A 24989-nucleotide genomic window follows, 5' to 3' on the forward strand; every position below is an offset into this window, starting at 1 on the left:
TTAATGCTTGCCTTAACCAATTTTATTTTTCATCAATACAGTTTCCTTTATCCAAAAGAGTTGCTAAAGGAGAATATTTTTAATACAGATTGTTACAATTAAGTGAAAGGCTGTATTAAGATTTCTATAAGCTAAAACATTCTGGAGTTGACCTTATGATGTATGAAAAATGTAAAATCAGAAAGAACACAGACAAATGGAATACAAATAAATTAACATCTAAAAGGATTCAGTAGAAAACTCCCGTCCAGTATTTGTTTAATGAAATATTTGAAAGCTGTGGCCTACGAACAGGAAAAGGAACGTACTGTATTTTCTTACAACATGGCCCAAGATATATGCACCCTGTTTTTGAAAGGCAGAATGAAGAAAAATGGATTTTTCCAGTTATATGACTGCAGAGCCCAGGGAAAGAACCCAGTCTTCAGGTGACTTACCTGTCTTTTCCTCCTTGGGCTAATGGGATCAGCTAGCAGACTATAAAATTGCCCTAAGAAAGGTCAGTTTCACTTCTCTTAGCAAGACCATAAAGACCATCAAAAAGGAGACAACAGTTAAGACCCGTGGAGTAAAAACCAATGAACCATTAAGTCAAATGAATCCCTTGGCTTCCTGAATAGTCACGCTGCTGCACTGTGGAGCAGGCTTTAAAGCAGGGTGTTTCTATCCCAAGCAGAAAAACAGCTTCCCTGCTTAATATATGCACCCCTATTTTGGGGGCCTGTGTTTAGAGAAGAGCGTGTGTCATATGTGAGAAAATACAGGTAATACATTTTCCCACATCTACTGAATTGTCAATATGATCCCATTAACTTTTTGTTGTTTCCTTGTTATGATCCAGGTCATGCTGCACTTGACACTGCCAGTTTTTTCAGATGGTCCATGAATACCTGGAGACTAACATCATCCGTTAGGATTGGAGACCCCGATTCCTGCAATAATAGAAATAAATGTCTGATAAGAACAAAACTATTCGAATAGGGGTAGAACAAGGGTCATTCTGAAAGAAAATTAGGTTTCTGTGCCCAATGCTAATCAACCATATGCATATTCCAGCCAGAGAGAGAATGTGGCCACACAACAACAATAGTAACAACAAAACTCCATTTATTCTGGACTTGCAAGTAAATCTATAGTATTGAAAAAGATTTTATTATTTATGAAACATAGTGTGTATCCCTACCCTGCCCCAAAGATGTGACGAAGAAAAAAAAATAAAAAGGAAGGACAATAAGTCCCACAAAAATCAAGCAACCATTCATAGATTGTAAGGCTGAAAGAGACCTCAGTAGATCATCAAGTCCAGCCCCTACACCAAGCAGGAAAGACAATTGGGTTCAGGTGACCCCAGCAAGGTGACCATCCAGTCTTCTCTTGAAGATTTCCAGGGTAAGTCATTGCATCACTTCTGGAGGGAGCTTATTCCACAGTCTGGGCACCCTAGTTGTGAAGTAGTTTTTTTCCTAATTCTGAGCCTGAAACAGTCTTCCAGGAGTTTGTAACCATTAGTTTTGCCCAAGGGTGCCCTGATGAACAGTTGTTCACTGAACCCTTGATGTACGTCTTGACGGGGCGGTAAGCTGCTACCAAGTCCCCTCTCAGCCTTCTTTTTTTCAGGCTGAAGAGTCCCAGATCGCTCAGCCTTTCCTCATATGACTTGCTGTGCAAGTCTCTGATCATACAGGTGGCCCTTCTCTGGACTCTCAAGCTTTACCAAGTCCTTGTTAAAGCGTGGCACCCAGAACTGGACACAGTACGCCATAGTCTCACGCAAGTTATAATTGCACCTGGAGATTTTACTATTATTTTTAGTGTATAGTACCAAAATATGCCAGCTGCAATCTAGAAAAATGGTGGACGGAAGTTTTGTAGCTGATTGCCTGGAACTTTCATGGTATATCCTGTTTCCATGGTATATCCTGTTTCTCAGAGCTGCTGAGTGCTTTCAGCTTGCATTCATGTCAATAGGAGCTGTGGGTGCTCTGCACTGCTAACAATCAGACTGCTTTTATTAACAAGCTTAAATAACATAGGAGCTTCACTTTAGAAACCTAGTTTTGAAAATCTCCTGAGTATCCCAATTGCTTTCATTTAGTTGTTTCCTGCCAGTATAATTTAGCTGTTCCATTCTAATTAATTGAAGGTGACCGTAAAGGAACAAAGTGATGTACACACTGAGGTGCTAAAGAAAAATCTAGCTCTTTGGTAGCTGCACATTTTTCACTTCAAAATACGACTACTGCAGCCACCAACTAGCAATGTCATTGTCAGCTCCCCAGTGATAGGGAAACAACTTTTGTTTCTCCCACCACAAAGCATTACAGATTTTTAGGCTTCAAAAAAATGAACATTTGTGAAAGCTGCTAGCCAGAGGGCAGAAGGATGGATGTAACACATCCCACAATCCCACAGGAATAAAGCAAGCTATTGCTCATCATCCTAACACCATGTAAATAGAAAGGAAACAGAATGGGAGGGGACAATGTATGTTTTGCTTCTTCCTCAAACACAAATAGCTCTCAATGACTTACCTGTCCCCAGGCATAGAGGTTATTGTGCGTCTGTGAGGGGTTCACTTTTGATAAGAGAAACCGAGCCTATGAGAAAAACAAGATGTTACAAAAGTAATTTTAAAAATAAATATCAGTTAGCTGCCTCAGGATCCAACATCAGAGATAGTCTGATTAGTTCCTGCATTGCTCCACTTTTCTAAAAAGGATTTTCTAATTTAACTTGGTTATTAATGTTCAAATCCAATTCCTGTTTATGGGTATCACCAGAGCAGCCATACAATGCAATGATTTTCTTCTGATCGCTGCAATAGCTAAATTTGACTGAATTTTTTTGGTTATCAACATTTGCTACTATCTGACGTGGCTATTATTCAGCTGTTACAGAGAGAGAGAAGAGAATGAGAGGTAGATAAAGCTAAAATAAATTCTATATTCCCAGACACCCACGGCATATGTATTACATGACTCAAAATGCAACAAGAGTAGGCAAGAGGCTTCCTATTTTGAATCCTGGCACATCCTGTAGAATAATGAACAGACCTCTAAGCCACTATGACCCACAAGGGACAAAAGGACCTGCTCTGCTAGTACAGCAAGTTTTTAGTTCCTTTAAAAGAGGCAATCTTCTGCATCCTAGTGGCAGATATGCTTAGCACTGCTGTGGGAGGCAGGCCACAAGCTTGTCCTTCTGGTAAGGAGTTCCATCTCCTGGGCTTATGTTCCCTCCCCTGCTGCATATCTGGGTTAGTTCAGCATGACAGTGTGACAACATGACATCCATTTCAAAACAAAAACTGAAAAGGTTTCTTTGAGGGTGAGCATCCCTTTGCTGCACCAAGCAATGGTGGCTGAGATCTTCAGTACCACAGTGTTTTCACTCTGATGTTCCCACTAGGCCAGTGGTTTTCAACCTTTTCAAGAGTGGTGGCACCTCTCCACCGCTTCTTTGAATATGGTGACACCCATGGCTGAGAAATTCAATTTATTTCAGTGCTTCTCAACCAGGTGCTGCTGTCTCCAGTTAAAACTGCCCCATATTCCTGCTGCAAATCCAAACTGGGAAGGGCTGTTACATACACATGCTCCTCCTGCATTAGGGCTTTCTAAAAAGCTTAAAATAGCAGCAGCTGCCTCATGATGTAGCTCTTTCTGGTCTGGTGCCCCTTATGCTTCCCTCAAAAACAGGTTTACAGGACAACCGTCCTACTCACCTCTGTTTCTGCAAGAAAGAGCGTAGCAGGGGCTGGACTGGGAAGGATTACAGCCAAGCCAGCTCCTGCCTGCAAAAGGCTAATAAGAGAGCCCTAATGGAGCAGGAGTGTCCAGGGGATAGTATTACCTGGCTGCCACTGAGATGGCAGCCCCTGCATCAAAGTACCCCTAGTGAGAAGCACTACACTAGGTCCTGAGAAGAATGCTGTGGAGACTTGCAACCAGGAATATCCGTGCCAGGACATTCAACACCATATCACTGATTTGGTCCCTGGATAGTGACTACTATTTTCCTATTCCAGCAACAAATGAGTCAGTTGCAAATATTATACAATGAATACCTAACTAAAACGGGACTAACTAGGACCTGTCTAGTAACTTGAGAGAGCACAATTATTTGTCACCTCTCTCAGAGGAGAAAGGACAAAGTCAAAAAGAAGAGCTACAGTGACATAGTCTTGACCGGTTCAGGAACCACATGAACTATGTTTATCAAAGAATGACAGCTTCCTATAGCTAAGGAAGTTTCTGCAGTTGGTGTGTGCTCTTCCTGGATAGAATGAAAAGTAAAGACAGAGGCTGGTCTGGTATGCATACAAGACAAGTAGTCAGTGAAAATGTAGACTGATGAAGGGTTTTTGAACCCAAAAACTTGCTTAATAATTGTTTTCCAACTATTTAAGTTGGTCTAATAAAAGATATCAGACTCACCCAAAGAACCTTGACAACTTCTTATACATACTCCAACTCATTGGTTAATATCTAAGCAGTCCAGCAGGGGAAAATACGACTGGTGAGTCTCATAGTGTTTCCTTACATATATACGATGCTTGCAGCAGAAGAAACATTTTCTGCAAAGAGCTGCAGGTAAGAAACTGAAGGGCCATTTGTGACTCAGGCTGAGTACTAGAAGATGATGTCTTGATACATAATCAAGGTATTTACCCACATACCACGTGCACCTTCCCCCGCCCCCCACCAAAATAAGCTCACCAAAATTGGGGTGCACGTCCTAAGCACAGAAGCCAATTTTCTTTTCCAGACTAGTGTGTAGGTACTGTGTTGCAAAATGACTGTCAGCTTCTCTCTCAGTGAGCAAGCAGGAAAAGCACTGCCCAGTGTTAAATTTTTCACAGCCGCTTGCAGCTTGCAATGCAGCCTTTCCATTAAGAAAGCAGCTCTAGGCCATGACTCTGGAATTTCCTTTATTCAGGCATACCAATCACTCACTGATGATTTCTGCCTTACCTGACTGCTTCCATGCTCTGTGTTAATATAACGTGGCATTGGGAATCGAGTCTGCAAGATTTCCTGGGCATCATCCAGAGGGGCTTGCAGCAAATGCTTGAAGTTTTCATATTCGGGCATATCTTGGTAGCCAGCTTTCCGCCACTGTGCAATAGTCTATGCAGGAAAAAAAAAAAAAAGAAGGAATGCTCCATATTTCCTTGCAGTTCATAACTTATGTGTTTTCATGTTAATACAGCAAAATGTTAGCGGTCACATTTCTACTGTTCTATCAATTACTAACTTGGGGCCAGATCCTACTCTACCTGTTAAGTCCTTAAGTAAAGTCCTATTCCACCCTGTGCAAGGCTCTAAAATCCACTAATGCATCTGTTTTTCTAACACATCATCACCTTTGCCTTTAAACATTCACAAAAAACAGCAAGGAGGGGGAAGCATTAAGTTTTTCAAGGATTCAGGCAGGGTAAAATAGGATTGAACTGAGGCACCTAAATCCAACTAGGTACCTACTAGCTAAAGTAGGATCTGGCTCTTAGCATTTGTCTGATCCTCAGTTTAGATAAAGAATTTGCTGAAAAGAACAGGCGCTGAAAAGAGAGGTGATGTGTTTCTGCAGTGGAAGTATATTTTAAATTGATGGTTTTCAATACATACAGAGATACAGAGAACACTTTTAAAACTGCCTAATTCTGAGTCCAACTAGGAGTTAAAATACTATAGCAATAACTGCCCTTTTAGTGTTCCACAAATATATATATAGTTGAAAATTGCTCCATTCAATTTACAGATTGAATGCTTATCCTTTCCTTAATCCAATTTCACCAATAGAGCTGACTGGCTTAAACTGCAACAATACAATGCAAGGCAATGCTTGCTTTAGGCCACAGTGGAAAGCTCTCTCCTCCTCCATAACTCAGTTGTATAATCTGTATTCATCTTAATGAGATCTGCATATGTATATCTTCAGAAGAAAAAAAAACAACCCTTTTAACAGCTGCTCTATTTCACCCTAGAGGTTCCATGTCAGTAGTGGATATGTAAATCTGGTGCATTAGGCTGAAGTACTTTGATAGCCTTCACGAAGTTACCCACTATATACTCTGCATGCAAGATCTGTTACATTGTTAGCCAAGAAATCCTTACAAAAAGAACACTCAAGGAATTAAGCCCCAAATGTACACTGTATTAAAATGCCAGTATAGTTATACATCTTGTATATAAAACTTCTTATAAGTATTTAAACATAAATCCAAAATCAATTCATTTAAAATGTCCTCACTGCTGGAAAAAATCATATAAACAGTCTGATGATAGTGGATGAGAGCTAGAGTGTAAAACATGCCTGTCTGGTTTTACAGTCTAACCTGAGGGAGAGCTTTTCCAGTCACTTTCAGGGTGTAGAGCAACAGAATGATGCAAGGGAAGAACATAGTGGGAAGGTGAAAAGAGAAACAGGAGACTTTCAGGAAAAGGAAAAACGAATGAAAAAAATGGACATTGAGTTCTCTAGGAGAGTGCTATACCCATAGGCCACAGAAGAGGGGAAAGATGGGTGAACCAGCTTGCATTTTTACGTATACTGGAGGGGCTGGAACAAATCTAACAGACCTTTCCTTGAATAGCAGAGGTTGGGGCATGGAATATGTGCCAGTCCTCCTTCCCCATCTGCCCAAAAAAAGGCAAACCAAGATGAAAGGGAGCTCAGTGAGGTGTAAGACGGTATAAAAAGGGGGAACTCTGTGCCACAGAGGTGCCAGGAATTCATAGATGCAGCAAAACTTTTGGATGGTGATCTGAATGTGGAGGCCTACTAATGTCCTCCCAGCACATGAATACTTAGAGACCAAATCCTGTTCCATCTATTAGGTGCCTAAGTGGACTTAGCTGCCACAACGCAATCCAATTCTATCCTTTTCAAGAACCTAAAAAAACGTTAGCTTGTCTACTGTAACATACCTTAAGATAACAAAATGTACCAACCCAAGTACCTTTTGCATTCACAGGTTTTCAGGGACCAAAGCACGGTGGGAATAGGATCACACATATGCCTACTAAGTGGAATAGAAACTGGCTTTTAACTTCTCTGCAGAACAAGAAGCAAGTAGGAGGGTATTCACTGTGAATACCCAGTATTCATATTTAAGTGAAAAAAATTGGCAAAATTTACTGCTAATCCTTGGAGGATGCTTGGAAGATGTGCATTTAAGCATTCATTTCTAAATGCTCGCAGCAAGTCCAATTATGTTTCACTTGCATCATTCAAGTTAGACATTAAACAAAAGCTACAGCTGTCTGTCACCCTCTTGTGTAGTTTTGCATTTGCAGTCTTTTTCACATACTGAATAGGGTCCTGCCCAGCATTCCCACTTCCAGCAAAACCAATTTCAATACCTGATGCTGCACAAAGACTACTGCTTGATGACTGATGCTTCCCATGTGCCCTCACTATGCTATCAATTCTATCCCACACCCTGGAAGAACTGAAGTATGACAGTAATCTGTATAGAACACTACACTAATCCAGTGGTTTTCAAATGCTCTGAAGTTGTGGAACCCTTTCATATCACTTCTTCTGCTGCAGAACTGTACCCTCCCCATCCTAAAAACTGATGTAGAGCCAGACAATCCATCCCAACATACCATCTCCTGGCCTGCTCTCCCATTACCTCTAGTCTCTCTGTGGAACCCCTGATGACTCATCATGCAAGTCCAAGGTTCCACAGAACAGTTTGAAAACCAAGGCACTGATTCAAACTAAGCAAGAAGCTGTTTGTACAACACACATCAATGGTCTGAGTAAGAGAGTAAGACAAAGAGCGTTTGCACTTTACCTCACCGAGGTAGATAACAATCTGGAAGAAACTATCCATCAACAGAATTCTGTCAGCGAGAATGCTGCTGCTGTCCAAGAGCACAGGCTGGGAAAGATAAAAAAAATAAAAATAATAATCAGACACCATGAAGCCCACAGGGTGAAACTAACTTTCAACATTTGGTGAAATAGATTGCTGTTCAATGATGATGCAGAAGAGCACTGGTCAACCTAGAGGACAAGCATCAGAGAATGAAATGCAAACTAGCTAATCTTCCAAGAAATAAAATACAAAGGCACCTGGTTTGCAACCCACTTAGTTTGCAGCAGGTTGCTGAATTAAGTATGAGGCACACAGCTGTTTGCTGCAACTTTTACACTTCTCCGATCAGGTGGAGATAATCAGCAGTTTTATGCAGTTGACTAAAGTAGTGCCCTTTGAAATAAAAACCACAGCAAACATCTGGAGTACATCAGAAGTCCCATGCAGCTATTTGTTATGGCTAGACATATGCTCATCTAAGTCCACAAGCTCTCAGATTTGCCAGGGGAGTTAGAAACCTAACCTTGAAAGTATCTGGATTCTACCATGTGTAAAAAAGCTATTCCTCAGAGGTAGGAAATGTTAAATGATGGGCAAGTGTCTCATCTAAAGACTGTTGAGTTTATAACTATTACTTGATAACTTAAGCTTTTCATTTTAATTTCCCTTAAGTATGTACCTTTAAAAAATTTAAGGGAATTTAAAATTAAATTAGTATTTATGAATGTATGTTTACTATTTATAAATCTAACATGTTTTTCTACATTACCCAAATAAGAAGCTGGAACATTTTTTATAGAACAGTGTTGCTTCGATGAGTGGCAAGACAGTGATATGACTTGTTCCATACCTTGTTACAATGACTTACCTCAGGTGGTCCATAGAAAGAATAGGAATAAAGGATGGGCTGGATCATGATAAGAGACTGGGTCAAATCTTGTCGGGCAAAGTGATGGCGGTAATAGGAAGATTCATCCGGGCTATTATTAAATACTTGAAGGAATGGAGATCGCCGCAAATGGAACATAAACTAGGTGTAAAACATGAACACAAGAATTGCAATGGATTTTTCCAGCCCCTCTAATCACAACTACTGTCTCCCTGTACACTAAATTATTGCCAAGGTCTTCTGGTTCGTGCATCCAAGGTTTACATGCATCAGTCATTTACATATTTTACTTGTAAGCACCAAGGAATTGACATACACCCTAACAAATTTAAAACGCTTCCATCCCTCACCTCGCCAATCTCAGATAACCACAAATGATGCATTTTATTGACATTTCTACCCTGATTTCTCTCTTTCACGGGAAGAGACAAGTCTGCAAGAAGTGAAGCTCGTACCTGGGGATACAGGGAAAATGAGTCCGATAATCTGAAAGAATTTGGATCATCCTTGTTGTATTGTCCAAACTTCTGACACTGTTGGTTGGAACACACACACAGTCAACCTCTTATTTATTATTAGCATTAATTCTTCTTATATACAAATTTTACCAAAAGAAACAAGATAGGAAAGAAATAAAGAGGTAATATACCTGGCAGTATTAAAACACCTGTTCAGTGACTCTGTTGTGGGAAGTGAATTCAATTACCACTACTTTAAACTTCAGCATGTAAACAAGCATCAACAGCTTTGTACAAACCCAAGTACAAAATAACCAAAGAAAAAAAAAACATGCTTTCAATAACATGTAATGCTTTTTAATAACATGTATGCTTCGCTAAAGCCAAGGTACCTTGTACACTATGAAACGCTGACCCTGTGTTCCGAAATAATGCTCCTTAGTTTTGATACAGTAGCAGACTGGAAAACTTAACTGCCCATGAGAAACACTGACAGTTTAAACCAGTGGGTTCCCAAGCTGTGGGTCACAAGCCCAAACGGGATTGCAACTTCGGCAGATGCAGTCATGATAAACAGGGATCTCGGTCCCAGTGTGGAAGGGAGCACCACACTGCCATGGCCACCAAGGTGAGGCACAGCGGTGGCCCAGAGTTACACCTCCACTGCTGCCAGACAGGTAAGGAATGCCTCACCTTGGCAGCCATGGTGGCAGAGCACATCCTCCTGCACTGGGTCCTGCCTCCTAGGCCACACAGCCCTTGTGGGGAGGGCAGCAGGGTGGGGAACCCAGATCCAGCAAACAGGCAGCCTTCATCCTCCCATCTCCCCAGCCCAACCACAGGCTCTGCTCTAGCTATGCTGCCTGTGGGGTGGAGGTGGGGAGGAAACCAGGGTCTGCACTTTGCTCCAGCTGCCACCTCCTGCAGGCAGCAGCCAGGGCTCATGCACTGCTGGGGGAAGACGAGCACTGGTTTAAATGGTTTTAATATACGTGTATGCCATATTTAAAACAGTATCCTGTCCTTGTTTTGGTGTTCAAGTTACTATTTTATCTGATGTGGAGCAGAATTTTTAACAGACATCAGAAAGCTGCATCCCAGAAGCTATTGGGGTAAAAGCGGAGATTGAAGTGGCTGGGATATCTGGTGCCTATAGAAAAACAACAGGCAGTTTTAGGGGAGTACGAGAATTGCATGTGTTAGATGCTTCTGCAAAAATGATCCATAACAAAACAGTAGAAGTTGATGTTTAAAGTTTCATTAGATTTCTGATTTAGCCAACAGAGATGAAAAGCAGGCATTCCCATGTCAGAGTTATTACTTCAAGCTGTTTGCAGACTCAGGAGCAACAGCACTGAAGCAGTTTGTACATATTCATGACTTTTAGAGATTTCTTTTCAACCATAAAGACACGAAACAAATTGTTTATACATGAAAATGTACGTTCTTGAGGAAGGGGTTGGTCAGTGGACTCTGTGGAGCTCTGATCACAGTTTGCATAAAATATATTAATAGCCATGTTAAATTTCTAGCCCCCAATTTTTATGACATCCAAAAACTTACTCAACTACAGCCCATCACACCTACCAGTCTGATCAGCTGTCTGTCCAGCCACCTCAATACATCTGGTCCCTCCTCTGTTTCTGCTCTGTAGACTCCCAGCCGTGCCATTAGTACAGCAGCAGCTTCCTGGTCAAACGCAGCTTCTATATGCTGGAGCTGATTCTGTGCATCTGCCCAACTAATGCATAATGGAAGTCAGTGCTATATGCCTTAAACTTTATTGAAAACAAAAGCAAGCCCTGCTGTATATGTAAAGCTCCCTGTATCCAAAGCACCTAGATTATGGTGTTGGAAAAATTCAGAAATGCAAACTCTGGTAAAGTGTATACCATCCAAAACCAATGAAGTATGGATTAATATAGGGAGCTTACTTTCTGGCTATCGTGGTAACTCGGATGCGCTTTTGCATGCTGGAGTGTTGATACTGAGTGATGAACTGCACAGCACCTCTGCCACCCTGAGGTATCGGTGCATTGTGCTGCAAAACAGAAAAACTCAGAGTTACTACTGTAAGCAGTTTAGGTGCCCAGATTTAGAAAAAACACAAAAGCAAAAACACACTGCATGTCAAGCCTGAATCCAAGTACAAATGGGAGAAAAATTGCCCAGGACAATTAGTTCAAGACTGCTAGGTTAGTTAGACACTTCACCAGACTCTGCATCAGCTGGCCAATAAAAGGATGGAAGTAGTTTATCTTCTCTATATTACTGGAAAAACAGCATTCTGAAGAAGAAAGGTCTGAGCAATATGATAGGGAAGGAACAGAAGAGAAAGAGTGGAATATAATCATCATGCAAAATATTAAACTTCTGAAAGAAACATTATAATCTGTGTGAATATATTTTTTACCCAGAAAGTTTATTACTTGGTAGCCTCTCTCAGAAGAATCATAATCTCTCTTCCTGGATCTATTAAAGCTGCTACAAGTAACATTATGCATTTGTGTATAAAGGAATGAGCAAAAAACTAGACTGACCTGATTCACCACTTCAAAATAAATAGCAAGGGTTGTGTTGGGATCCAGGCTACAAATTTTCCACTGACACGTTCCTCCAATACCAAGTTCCTGAAGAGAATTCAGAAAAAAGTAGCTATTTTTTATCTCTAGGACTAGATGAGTTAAGTGCATTTTGAGTTGTGGCTGAAAGGTAAGTCGAGTCGCATGCCTCTTGGATCCAGTACCTCCTAGATACAAGCTAAGGGGCCAGAACAAACTTTAAAAAATAAGTAAACTTCATTAACCAGCAGATAAAGCCAGAATTGTCTGCCCTTTCCAGTGCTCCTTCTGTATCAGTTAGCCATCAGTGGGATACATTATGGCAGCCCAGCTGGAAAGCCCCCAAATCTCTCAGAGATGAAACACATCTCCTCCACAGTGTGTCCAATTTCCTTAGTCTCGCTGAATCCCACCACACACCCCCACCAGTCTCTCCTACTCAACAGCACCTCACACTGCTGTCAGACCAGAGCTAGCCAAAATCCCAGCTCTGTTCATCAGCTTCTTTAACCAAAAAGAATACTGGTGTCAGACTTACATTTTCAGAGACATACGGCCCTTTAGCATTTAGAGAGATGCATGGTCCAATAGCCCCGCCAATCTTCAGCTCCCTTGAAGTCTAAAATCAAATCAAAAGTTAGAAAATGAAACTAGACACTGAATGTGTGAAGCGTCAGAAGAAAAAAAAAAAAAGAAAACAGCTACTCAAGTTTAATCAGAAAAAGACTGAAAAGCAGGTTTCCTAACTGCAGTGCAGAAAGCTGATGGATTGTGGGTTTTTCTTCTCTGGTTGGTTAAGTCACTTTGAAAGACAGGCATCCAACACTGTCTCATATCTGCTATTGCTGCAGTTGCTATAGGGACATTGTGTAATTGTGAATGGGAAACCATATGTAATGCATATGGTTTTTACTGAGGTCCATACAGTGATAAAAGTTTGGAAACCTGTCATTTACATAATCTGTACCACAAAACCCGCAATTCCCAATGGCAAATATAAAATATGCCTTGCCAAATGCGAGCAGAGAGGGCAGTTGTTCATTTCTGCAAAGTTTAAACATTCAGGAAAAAAACATTCAAACCTACCCCTTATCAGTCTAAATTACAAGAATCTGACCGAATTCTTCTTGCTGCTGCTACTAAAAAATCTATGAGCAATAGCATGGGAAGGCATCGAAGCTACTCCCAGTGAAAACACCTTGAAAAATGAAAGCAGAGATGGAGGAAGAGCAATGGAGGCCAGGCCTTTTGTTACTCAATACGCTTCAAGATGGGATCCAGGAAGGAATACTCCCTTCTTCCTTCTAACAGCTAAAAGGGCCCAGTGTACCTCAAGTCCGTGGGCTCAGCACCACCTGCAGCGATCTGCCTGGATGGAGCGGTTTGTGGGACTGAGACCTTGGGTCAGATCCTTAGCTGTCAGGCATCTCAAAATTCCTCCCAGGAGCCCTTTCAACTCAAATACCTGTGCATTGCCATACACACTCTCCCTGTCTCTTCAGTAGCATCTGACATCAAGAAAGGACCACAGGAAACTTATTAAAAAAAACCTCACTAAAATACTCTGTGCTGCAAATGTTGAGCTCAAAAGCATCTCACTTCCCCCAGCTATTTAAAAAATTAATTCTCAGTGAACATTCTGCTGTGTCTGACCACATGTCTCACCTTCACGTCTAGAGAGGCACCAAATGCCATTCGAAATTCCCCATTGAAATCTTTGCTGAAAACTCGCTGGAATGTCTGCTTGAAAAGAGAAGTGTTGAAGGAGTCTCCCATCACCATGTGACCCCTGGGAAGGGAAAGTGACAAATAAGGGAATTAAAACAGCAACTAACTAGATCACTTCCCCCCCCACACCCTGATCCTCCAGCTTCTCCCTAATCACACAAAAAATACCCTGAAGAAAATAGCTGTAAAAAACTTGTGTAGCCTTTCAAAGCAAGAACTAACAGTAGGATGATGCAATTCTACCCATACCAGGGACAAGTTTATACAGGTGGAAGGTTTGTGTTAACATAAAATGGCAAGCACATTTAGTATTTGCGGAAAGGACTGGACTGGCAGCTCTAGAGTCCTTATTTTATCCACACAAAAAAAGCAGCATAAGACAGCATGGCAAAAAGGTCAGTCTGCGTGCTTCACTGGGACAGACCATTTCTAGGACAGGAAGTGTAGCTCCATCTATCAGTTGCTTTCTGATGCAGACAGTATATCAACCTCTCATTAACTCTTTAGATGCAATAATAGTGACCAGGGCCATCCCAGGAGGGGAAAACCGGGGCAACTGCCCCGGGCCCCATGCTTTGGGGGCTCCATAGAGCTGGGCAGAGTGGCTGCAGCAACTCTGCACTGCTGGCTTCTCATCCAGCCGCTCACTATGCCCGGCCCCCTCACCACCGACACCGATGGCAGTGGCAGCTTCTTTGGGCCCGAGGTGGAGCAGGGACGGGGCCCTGCATGAGGTGATTTGCCCCAGGCCCCACACCCTGCTTGGGTCAACTCTCATGGTGACCACACTCACCCCCAAACATCATCTTTCCTTTTCTTCCCCCTGCTGAATCCTCATCTATTCCATCCACCTCCTCAGAAAAAAGCCTGCACAAGTGGGGGGCCCTCACAGCACACATCAGAATTCAAACCACCCCATACTCTATTACGCTGAAAGAGGAAAAGGAATTCCAGATGTGAAGGTTCTCTACTGAAAGCACTCTGGACCCAGACAGATCAGCCAACATATACAACAGATCTCAACTGGAAGATTAGAGAGAAACACAGCCCCTAAGACTCCCCATGCAGTCTCTCTAGATAAGGTGGCTTCTCTTTATAGGCTGCCAGTGAGGGAGTTAGTTAACACCAAAAGGAAACTCTTTTCCCTGACTCTTGACTTAGAGAAACCAAGTATCCACAGACACCCAGATCAATCTAGGCCCTAGCAATGAAAGGTTCCAGCTGTCATAATCAATCTCATCTGTTCTCTTATTATTCTATGTTGCAGACTTCTGTACAGAGTTAACAGATACTTAAAGGCTTTGCTCAAATACACTTCCCAAGGTGCAACTCTGTGGCTACCACTGTCCTACTCTTCTTTCAGGAAACACAGGTGCAAAACCTGAGCAAAACGTACGGTGTTTGCAAAAGATACCATCATACAGCATTTAGCTGCCAGTTACAGAATTAAAACAGCCTTCTCAAAATAAGAAGCATTTGATTTGCTATTGACAACATCCCAATTCATCCTATACAAGCTGCTCTGGGCCATGATTTTAAGATACTGAAGTGAAGGGGAAGCTTTGTCACTGAATTCAGTGGAGGCAACATCAGACCACTGATATTTATAAGCCAGAAACATCCGTTCACCATCAGACCTTTGATATGACATCCCAAGAGGTATGGATCCATTACATTGTTTCTTCACTGCAAACTTACCCAGTGAGGTTTGTACAACACTTCATCTCCAGAAGGCCAGTCTGATCAAGAGCGCAAGCGTAAATATCAATGCAGTGACCATTGGCTGCAGTGCGATTAGCCAGAGTCTCATAATGCTGTGAAGGAAGACAGCTTACTATTTAAAAACACTCCAACAGAATTTCCTTGTGCCCTATAGCTAGGTCTGATACAGGAATTTGCCCATTTTAGTGACAAAAAGCTTCTTCTGTTTTAATAGTGGTATGCCACATCCTAAGAATACCAAATACCAGAACCATTACAGGCAAAGAGCATTCCATCAGAGCCTGCTGTTAACTTCTAGGATGTTTATTCTCTAGAGACAGAGCCCTGAGCTGGCAAACCCATGATGATATTACCACATGCATCCTAAAGCTCAAAAGATGTCTTGCCATTAAACTGATTATATTCAGCCTGCTGGAAGGTTCAAGATATTTCTTGTTCAGCAAGAGTGAAATCCTCCCTTTGGAAGAGAGCACTACCTACCTTTGTGGCCTTTTTCATGAACCGTGCATTATCCTTCTCTATGTCATGCCAAGAACGAATGGGGGTTTTCAGTTCATCTCCTACTACCATGCCAGGTCCTTGTGTGGGTGGACCACCTGTAAACAACATTATTCTGGCCCCTGTGTTTGGAAATGTGCCCTAAAATAAAATGAGAGCTTTCTTAACAGATGTGCAGATTAAATGAGAGCAGTATTTCCACTATACTCAAAGTCTGTGTCTATCCTCCCCTATAGCACCTACCACACTGAGCCTGATGGGGCCTCCAGACACTTCCTTAATAAATAAATACTGACTTTTTAAAACTAAAACAATGGGGATTGCTGCACCCTGACCCATTTGAAAACACAGGGCAGGTCCAATTCATATTTTTACAGCATGAACCTGACCACATCTGTTCCCATCTTCCTTGCTATGCCTCAGACTATTCAACGAAACTGGTGTATAATAGCACCCAGCTCTGATACACATGGAAGTCAGAAGTTAACATGTGTAAAAAGCTTCTGAACTCCTTGAATGTCTGGGGCACACAACAACCAAACCATTCCAAAATGTCACTGACAGGAAACTGGTTTGCCATTGTGTGAAATGCTGTGGTTTCAAAACCAGGGACTGAGTACCCAGCTCAGCATGCCTGAGTGAGTACGTGGGGGTGCAGGGGGCTGCTTGCACAGATGTTTAGGGATCAATGGTGGGTCAGCAGAAGCTGGGGGAGGAAGGGGGGGACCCCAAGATCCTGGATGCTACTGCAGCCAGAGCAAGAAGCAGTGGCCTCTTGAGCCACGTTAACCCCTCATGAGCTCTATGTGGCTCACTGGCTGAGAGTTGGACAGCCCTGGTTTATTTGATGAACACTGCAATTTGTTACAAAGATCAACTTTTTGACTTGTATCGTGACATGTATTCATACTACATTCTCAGATTCCAAGACACATCGGCCATCCCTGCTTATATCTCAAACGAACAGTGAAACTGGGATTACCTCCAATAAACCAACAGCAATCGATAGAGCTACTCCAGTCGATCGCAAGGGTCTCTTTCCCTGAGTTACTGGCCATGGGTCCCTTTGCAACTCCCCAAGCAGATCTGTCAGGTTCATGTCAATCTTGTGTATAGGCTGCAGAAACCTGAAAGAATTGAAAAGGGTTTTTATGAGGTTATACAACTTGGCGAGAAGCAACTGCTTTGCTTACAAAAAGTGTATCAATGCATTTAACTTGCATCAGATACCAAGGAACATGTCCATCTTGCTTTTCAAAAGATAACACAGAAGGCACTCCAAAAATACTATAGGCTGCCCACTGTGTCTATAAGGTTTATTAGAGCATCTCAACAATTAAAGTTACAGTTTTGAATAAGTCACTACAATTAAATAGTGCAATCCAAGCCATCTTACAAGGGTTCCTTTTGGGAAATAGATGATACTGAATATCAGGCACCTGCCCTCTTCTATCCTTCTTGTATATAGTGCTTTGTAGAGACTTACCTGCTTGAAATAACTGGCTGTTCCTGAGGTTGAAGAGGTCTTCCCTGCTGAACAGGGACAGCCGGCTTCGTAAGACCCAACATATCCTACAGAACACAAGGCACAGAGGGGCAGAGAACTAATTACTGAAACGTCAAACCTATTTACCACCTATCCATATACCTCAGGTACACAGTTGGCTCCCATCTCTGCAGTATCTGCACGGTTTGCAGCTATTAATGTATTTTTCCTCACACAGCTCTATGAGGTAGAGTGTTACTATTATGCTCATTTGACCAACAGCTCAAAAAACCTAAGTGTGCTGCTCAAGATCACACAGGAAGTGTGGGGGTACAGTAGAAACTTAAACACAAATCATTGCAATGTATGACCTATTCTTAGTTGTGTGTTACAGTGGTACCTAGAGAGTAATAGGTACCAGTTCTCCCAAACACTGAGGTAGACAATCACTTCAAGAGCTTCAGAAGAGGTGAAGGGAAAGGGAAAAAAATATCACACATGCAGAGAGCCCTTACCACTGAACCATCTCTCCTCTGGTCTCTACTAGCTCAGGATTGGAAATGAAGTGCAAAAACACTTAACTGGAGCTACCCATTGTATTAAGAGCAGGAAAGGAGCGTAGAACATACCTGTATCTGCTTAGCTGTCAGATCTTTGGTCCCTCTGAACACATAGCTTTTGGAAATCCCTTCGCAGCTCAACTCATGAACTTGGACCATTCTGCCAAAAGTGATCAGCCCCACCAGAGCATCTGGGGGCAATAGGCTCAAGGACATCTGCAGGGATTCCTTCAGTGCCTGCAAGTCCTCCTCTTCCAAACACGTGTCAACTACATAAAGGAAGATGAGCGGTGTCTGAGGACCCCGCTGATATAGAAAGAAACAGGTTTAGTGGGTCTGTATATACTCAAGTGACACATTCTGCCCCCCACCCCTTTAGCTGGGAGCTATCACAAAACAAAAGCATTTCAGACTTTTGTAAATACGGTAAAAATATTTCTATAAAAATAAGGAAACCCTTAAGTCTTGCAAAAGAAAAATGCACAGGGTTAGGACTCTGCAAAATAAAATGCCAGCTTTCTGAGCTATCACAGAATTCCTCTAGAGCCTCAATACTCTGCTGCAGGGTCAGCTAAAGACAGGCTAGTTTTAACATAACTGGAAGTACCAAGAACAAGACACAAAGCACACAAAGCAAGCCCTATTAGGCTTTATCTCTCTTGTGACTTAATCTGAAGTCATTGGAGACACCTACTAAAGTCAGTAGGTTAGCAGGTAACCACAAGTTTCACAACACAGCTTCTCTCTTAATTAAAATCATATACCAAGGAAATATAATTTCCCCTCTCCAGGCTTCCCCTTAAGATGAATACACAAATTACAAGAACCTAATTTAAGCTAACCAGATAGAAATACATTGTGTAACCAGAGATCAGACAACTAAGAGGGATATTACATTCTCCTCAATTAACCAAATGCATTGTACTCATGGAAACAATTCAGTCAAATCATCGTAATTAAAACACATCTTTCAGCATATATGCATTTCAAATGTTCCCTGGGAACTTCAGACCTGACCATTCTCAATTTACCTGAACAATGTAGTCGATGGTGGAAAACTGAGGCATAAGTTCTGCTGGCTGATTCACCTCAGATATGCCTGCATATGCAGGAGGAAACTGAAAAAAACAACAGAGCATTAGGGCAAGGAAATTAACTGCTAATTATTACAATTACAATTGCAATTAGTACAATTACAAGGGCATCTTCTGCATTATAATGGTTATGACGTTCGAGATAAAAATAGGGGAAAGTGTTTAGTTCAAATACCTACAGATGAATCACTTATTTGCTGGTACTGCAACAAACATTTTTAGCTGAATAAAGGCATTTATGGCATAGCTGTTTCACTATGAATGGATGACAATGGTAGGCAGCAGTGGGTAGAAAACTATGAAGTAGAATTCAGTTAGGATGGAAGTTTTATGCGCCACCTACTTATCAGATGAGACTATCTATAGTCATATGATGTAATGTTTCTGATGGCAAGATGTCCACTTCCAGCACAGAAATTTCCTATTCAGGAAGAACAGAGAACAATGTGCCCTGTCCTCACATCATACATACGGAGCATTCCCTAAACACATGGCACAAAACCAGCTTCATATCTGCTGCATACAGCTTGCATGCTGGCTAAACTGACCTAAAGATAGATATGATGAGACGAGTATTTTATCCACCATGCTCATTAGCAGACAGTGCTGATTGGAACACACTAAGGAAGAGGCCAAGGAAGAGAATCTGGTTACCAAAAACATTTGCTTATTTTCACATCCGTCACTAAGTGAAGCTTTCAGTTAAATACGCTGAGGTAAGAAGGGATCTGGTAATAAGATAAATGAAAAAACAAGGCACTTTTCCAACCTACCTGGTTTCTCTGAAAACAGAAGTTACAAGCCCAGAGCTTAGCTCGATAATCCACCTGACTAGAAGAAAGGAAAGACAGAACAGTCAGTACAAAGGTATAAATTTCATAGCTGACCACTTCTCATGGCTTAAAGGTAAAATGTAAGTAACATGAGGAAGGGCACTTGATGCCCGAAAGCTTGTCCAACAGGTCTAACTATATAGTTGGACCAGTAAAAGATATCACAAAAAAAATCCTTGCTTCTCACACATTTCCTGGACCATCACAGCTATAACAACATTCCAACTTTAGCGTAAATGAAAAAAATTTAAATCCACAATATATACCCTTTAATGTTAATAGTGGGGTTAGAGGGCATCAGACTCATAATGCATGTCTATCCTTCAAACGTACTGTGCCAGACATCAGCTTACTCGAACTGCAGCTACTGCTGAATGAACCAAAAGATCAAGGCACTGCAGGTGAGCTAATCGGCACTGTGAAAATGCAGAGCCAATTAAGCTATCTACTGCACCATTTGAAAATGGCTACACTGCTTCTAATTCAGGAGGTAACACATACATACACACAAAGAAAAGCAATATTTCTGAATACACTGAATGTTCTCATTACTTGTAATTGCAATAGTACCTGAGAAGCCCTAGCCAAGGACAGGTGCTGTACATTCTGAAAAGACATCTCCCTATCCCCTTCCCAATACACCGTGAGATATATGACCAGACTAGGAATTTAAGACAAGAAAGTGCTTCCCTCTCTAAAATAATAGCAAATTTACAAACAAAACCTTTCTGCTTACATTGAATCTAGCTGATATCCAAAAAGATTATGTGTTGGTTTGGTTTCCAGCCTCCCTAGCAAGATCACAATCTAATGAGTGCACCATTATGGCATGTGGAAACTAATCAATATTTTTGTTGAATTAAGTTATATCTGGTAGGGTTAATTTCTCAGTGATGATAACAGAATTGTTCGCATATTGATTCTAGTTCCCCTCTATCTCAGCCCTGGGTAATCACTGGTCTCTGCATCCCATCTCTTCTGTCTCACTTTGGGCACTCTGAGCGACAATGGCCCAATTTACTTATCATGAATTGCAAAGCCATTTTAAAGTCTCTGAACACTCTATTTAGAGAGTCTCTTGGGACAGACATTGGCCTGAGAGGAGATAGAAAGTGGTGGAGCTCAAGAAAAAAAAACAGATTCTCATAAACTCTATTTTCATCCATTATTAACATGTATAGATGAGAATGCTTACCAAAGTGGGTTCAGTACTGCTTTGCAAGTTGGCCTGCTACAAAGCACCGGTTCATACTGTACAGGAGGCAGGTCTGGACGTTCCTTCAATGGGGTCAGCAGACACGCCAAGGGCACGACCATTCTTGTGGCCTCCAAACGGCTGGAGGGCCACACGTTCCAGCTGAAACGCACCCCATCTCGTTCTTCATTTTGCTGAATAAATTCCAGATACGTCGCCATGGAATCAGACAGAATCTGAAAGGACAATAGTAGTGACACATTCATCCAAGAACTGCTTATTAGGCTGACAGCACCACAAAAAGAGAGTAATATTTGGCAGATAAATATAAGGTGACAAGATCCCTTCTCTGAAGAATCTTGATTCCTGCTAATATTTATGGACAACAATAGGTCTGCTCACATGGGTAAAGTTATACATATACAGAAGACACTACAGGATGTGGAAATGTGTGACATAACTAGTGAACCCCACAATAAAATAAACCAGGATAACTACAGCCATCTCCATGAAGCACTTACTAGTATTGGGATCAAAGTAGCAAAGAAACATTTAAAAGCCACTTGAATTCAGAGTTCCCCAACAACACAAGAAGACCTTAACCCCCAAACAAAACAATTGTACTATCTTTTTTCTACTACGAGTTATTCATACTTCACATTCCAGTTCTCCAACATCATTGCCTTCCTCAACCTCTAGACCAGTAACTCCCAAACTGGTAAGGGTATAAGGTGATCTATAAGAAATACTGAGGTTTAACAGAGGTCTGTTGGTCCAAAAAGCATGGGAACCACTCCTCCCATTCCATAATTCCAACCTGAGTGGACCAAAAGAGGATGTAAACTGCAAGCTCCAAGCCTCCTTCATATGGAATACTTTACCCCCAGTCCTTCCTATGCATAACAGAAGGGAGAGTGTCACCTGAGCACTTTATTTCAGCTACTATGGTGGCATGCAGCAGGGAAAGTAGTTTCCCAGGTTAACAAGATCCAAACTATTTAGGGTTTCCAGGATAGACACATGACCTTAAACAGCACCTGGATGCTAGCTAGTAGCTTGTGCCAGATTTGAATCTCCCTCAGCTGCAGGCAGCCACGCTCAGTACTGGCTGAAGTTTTTGAAGGGCTTCAAGAAGCAACCCGATGTGAAGTTTATTTTTGCAGTGATCTATCCCCTGGCAAGACAGATATGTAGACGACTGTATCAATGTCTGTATCCAAAAGGAACAGGACACACCCTCCCTGGCAGGTATAGATAAGAAACCTGTTTGACTATCACTACAGTCAGGCGACAGTGGCAGAGCACTTAAAGTCTCTCTGTAGCCCCAGAAACATGACTCTGAGCCTTGTTTGGGACACACAGCAAAGGTCACCCCAAATGACCAGCTGGGAATGGGAAGCACCCACTAGAAAGGAAAGGTCAGACCTATGCAAAATCAAGTACAAAGGTCCCCCACTAACATGTAAAGAGTCAGCAGTGTCAAGGGTTGCAAATAGACCCAAAACAATCACCATCAAGACCCAATCTCCCCCTGATGAACAGAAATTAATCATCTGTGCCCCTCTCTAGTTCCCACATATGCTATCAAGGGCTCAAACGGACTGAAGGCTCCAAATATTGCTGCAGAGCTGCCCTATTCATTATCACCACAATTGGGAGATTTAAGAGGCTGAAATACATGAGGCATTACCAGGGCAAAGGGATGGGTTTTTGAGCAGGTGTCCAATAAGTAATTCTTAAAACCACGGGTGTCAAACTCACCCAGTCCCATGGGCCAGATGAGTGGCATGGAGCCGGTCTGCAGGCTGGGCTAGACTGGACCCACAGACTAGCCTGCACTCCACGTCCCATGTATGTCTTGGAGTGGCTGGAGTGGGGGCAGTGTGCAGCCCAGTAATTCTACAGCTGATGGTATATGGCAACAGAGCTGCCACCGCCAGGGCCTGAGTTGCATGTGGTGGCTACTCTGCTGCTCCAGGACACAAGGTAGAGCAAGCACTTCATGCAATGTGCCAGACCATCCAATGAAGCCTGCATACTGCCTGTGGGTCACTCTGAGACCCTTAGGCCATAACAAGGGCCAGAAGATACAACTTCTTGGGCTGGGTCCAGCCTGTGGGCCGCATCTTTGACACCCCTACTTTAAACAAAAAAAAAAAAAATCACTTTGCTCTCCAGACAGAAAACATGCATAACTAATTGCACACAAGATTCCTAACACACTTACCTGGTTTTCTCCTGTTAGAAAAGATGAATATCTACCATATTTCATGGTGTACAAAGTCGCCACAGTGTATAAATTGACTCCATTTTTCTGATCCAGAAAGTTAGGAGTTTCATAGATCTGGTATATAAGTTGACCTAACATTTTGGATCAGAAATATGGGGTCAACTTATACAAGCCCCTGTGCACCCTCACTGCAGGCCAGGCACCTGAGGATAAACACATGCTGCAATGTGGCTCAGCTGGTGTGGCCCCATCCCTGTGAGCAGCACTGCCTAGGCCTTGCCAGTCAAGTGCCAAGCCCAGTACCACTCACCAGGGCTGGGGCCAGACTCAGCACCCAGCCGATCAATGTCTCCATTGTTATGTCAAGGCCCATATGGCACACTCAGACTGGGCCCGGGCCCCATGGCCTCCAGCAACAGGGATGCTGTCAGTAAGTGAAGAGGGTCAGGTCAGCTCAGGGCTGGGCTGGGCCAGGGTTCAGCCAGGGCTGGGGCTCAAAAGTATTGATACAGTGTATAAGTCAAGGTAGAAATGTAAAGGTAAATATTTTGGCTTCAAACCTCACTTTGTACACAGTGAAATACAGAGACTCAGGAAGAGTAGCCTCTACTTCCTCCCACACCCTCAAAGCTTTAAAAAGTTTTATGACCTGAAACCCAAGTAGAAGAAACTGCACGCATCTCTTCCTCCCCATGGAGCCAATTCTGCTTCTGTTGAGGGAATGATTTGAGTCCACAGCACTTCAAACCTGACCACAATTTTTTTTAATGGTGAGAAACAGCTGATAATACTGTTTTCTGCTACAAAGAAAGATTAAACAGACCCAGCATCTTCCTCTGGCTTACGACACAGCTCCACTTCCTCTCCCTGTTGCCCTTCTCTGCTGACTCCACTCCACACAGCCTCACGTCAATGCCACACCACTGCCTGCATCTCTGGTGGAGTGGACCAAGCTGCCAGCATCCCAGCCCAGCTCCTAGTGGCACCCAGCTCATCACCTTGGTGTTGGGACAGAGCTGGCACAGCAACTCTCAACTGCAGCCCAGGCAGCATTGGCCCAGCTAAGTGTGCAGACCTGACTCATATGACATATACTCAGAGACTTCCAATAGGGATCCACAGCGTCAGACCAAGACCAAATCATTTCCAAATTCAACTAGAAAAAGCCCAATAGTCAAGTTCTAAAATTTGACTGAGCAGAGAGAGCTCCACCGCCAAGCCTGCGCCTCTACCACCGGGCCAGTATCCTCCCTCCCAAACAACGCGGTCCGGGCCTTTGAATGCCCCCCAAATCCAGGCAGACCCTACTTCTCCAAGGTAGCACAACGGCTCTGTTATTCTCCCGCTGCCAGAAAAGGAGTGAGCACCAAGAGCTGGCATTCCTGAGGGACACTGGGAGCCCAACCCGGGGCAGCCAGTGTCCACAGAGGTTGGCAACCACGGAGCGGGCAGCCCTGGTGCCTGTGCCTTGGCAGCGCAGTGCCTAGCCCACAATGCAGCCCATGCCCATGGGGCTGGAGGGCAGTGGGGGGGACGACACTGGGTGCCCGCTGGGACGATGCGGGTGCAGCAGCTGGGGGGCACCTCACGGACCTCAGCTGAGCCCGCCACACGGGGCCCCATGCCACCCACCCAACAAGCTTGTGACGTTTATGACGTCAGCAAGGCCAGACTCCTTGGCAATGGGGGGGTCCCGCGGCCCCCCATGGGGATGTGAGCCCCCCCCCCCTCCCCGATGTGGTCCCCCCCAGCAGCGATACGAGGGGACAGACCCTCAATACAGCCCTCCGGGATCCTTACCTACCGACCCCAGCCACTCAGCCGCTGCCAGCGAGCCCCGTCCCAGTAGCCTCTGCGCCCAGAAAGGACAGCTCAGCGCCGGCAGCCCGCCCTCAAGCAAGATGGCT

The 24989-nt window shown here is 43.1% G+C and overlaps 1 protein-coding gene across 2 annotated transcripts; it reads right to left on the reverse strand.

The window, feature by feature from the left end:
* On the reverse strand, positions 1–24989 carry SEC23B (SEC23 homolog B, COPII component). 2 transcript variants are annotated; one of them, XM_090052080.1, is made up of 20 exons: positions 24883–24989; positions 20853–21088; positions 19598–19655; positions 18762–18848; positions 17800–18036; positions 17171–17256; positions 16667–16811; positions 15667–15825; positions 15163–15278; positions 13402–13525; positions 12275–12355; positions 11716–11805; positions 11110–11216; positions 10763–10916; positions 9173–9250; positions 8697–8858; positions 7805–7891; positions 4974–5129; positions 2532–2597; positions 1–932 (listed from the first exon to the last, which is right to left on the reverse strand). In XM_090052080.1, exons 2-20 carry the CDS (start codon positions 21071–21073, stop codon positions 843–845), a joined length of 2304 nt encoding a protein of 767 aa, XP_089908206.1. In that variant the 5' UTR covers positions 21074–21088; positions 24883–24989; the 3' UTR covers positions 1–842. The 2 variants fall into 2 exon arrangements, with proteins under 2 accessions (XP_089908206.1, XP_089908212.1); XM_090052086.1 differs by having other exon boundaries at positions 24887–24982.

The sequence above is a fragment of the Crocodylus siamensis genome, chromosome 1 (genome assembly GCF_052110815.1).
Source record: "Crocodylus siamensis isolate JL-2025a chromosome 1, ASM5211081v1, whole genome shotgun sequence".
NCBI classification, from domain to species: domain Eukaryota; kingdom Metazoa; phylum Chordata; order Crocodylia; family Crocodylidae; genus Crocodylus; species Crocodylus siamensis.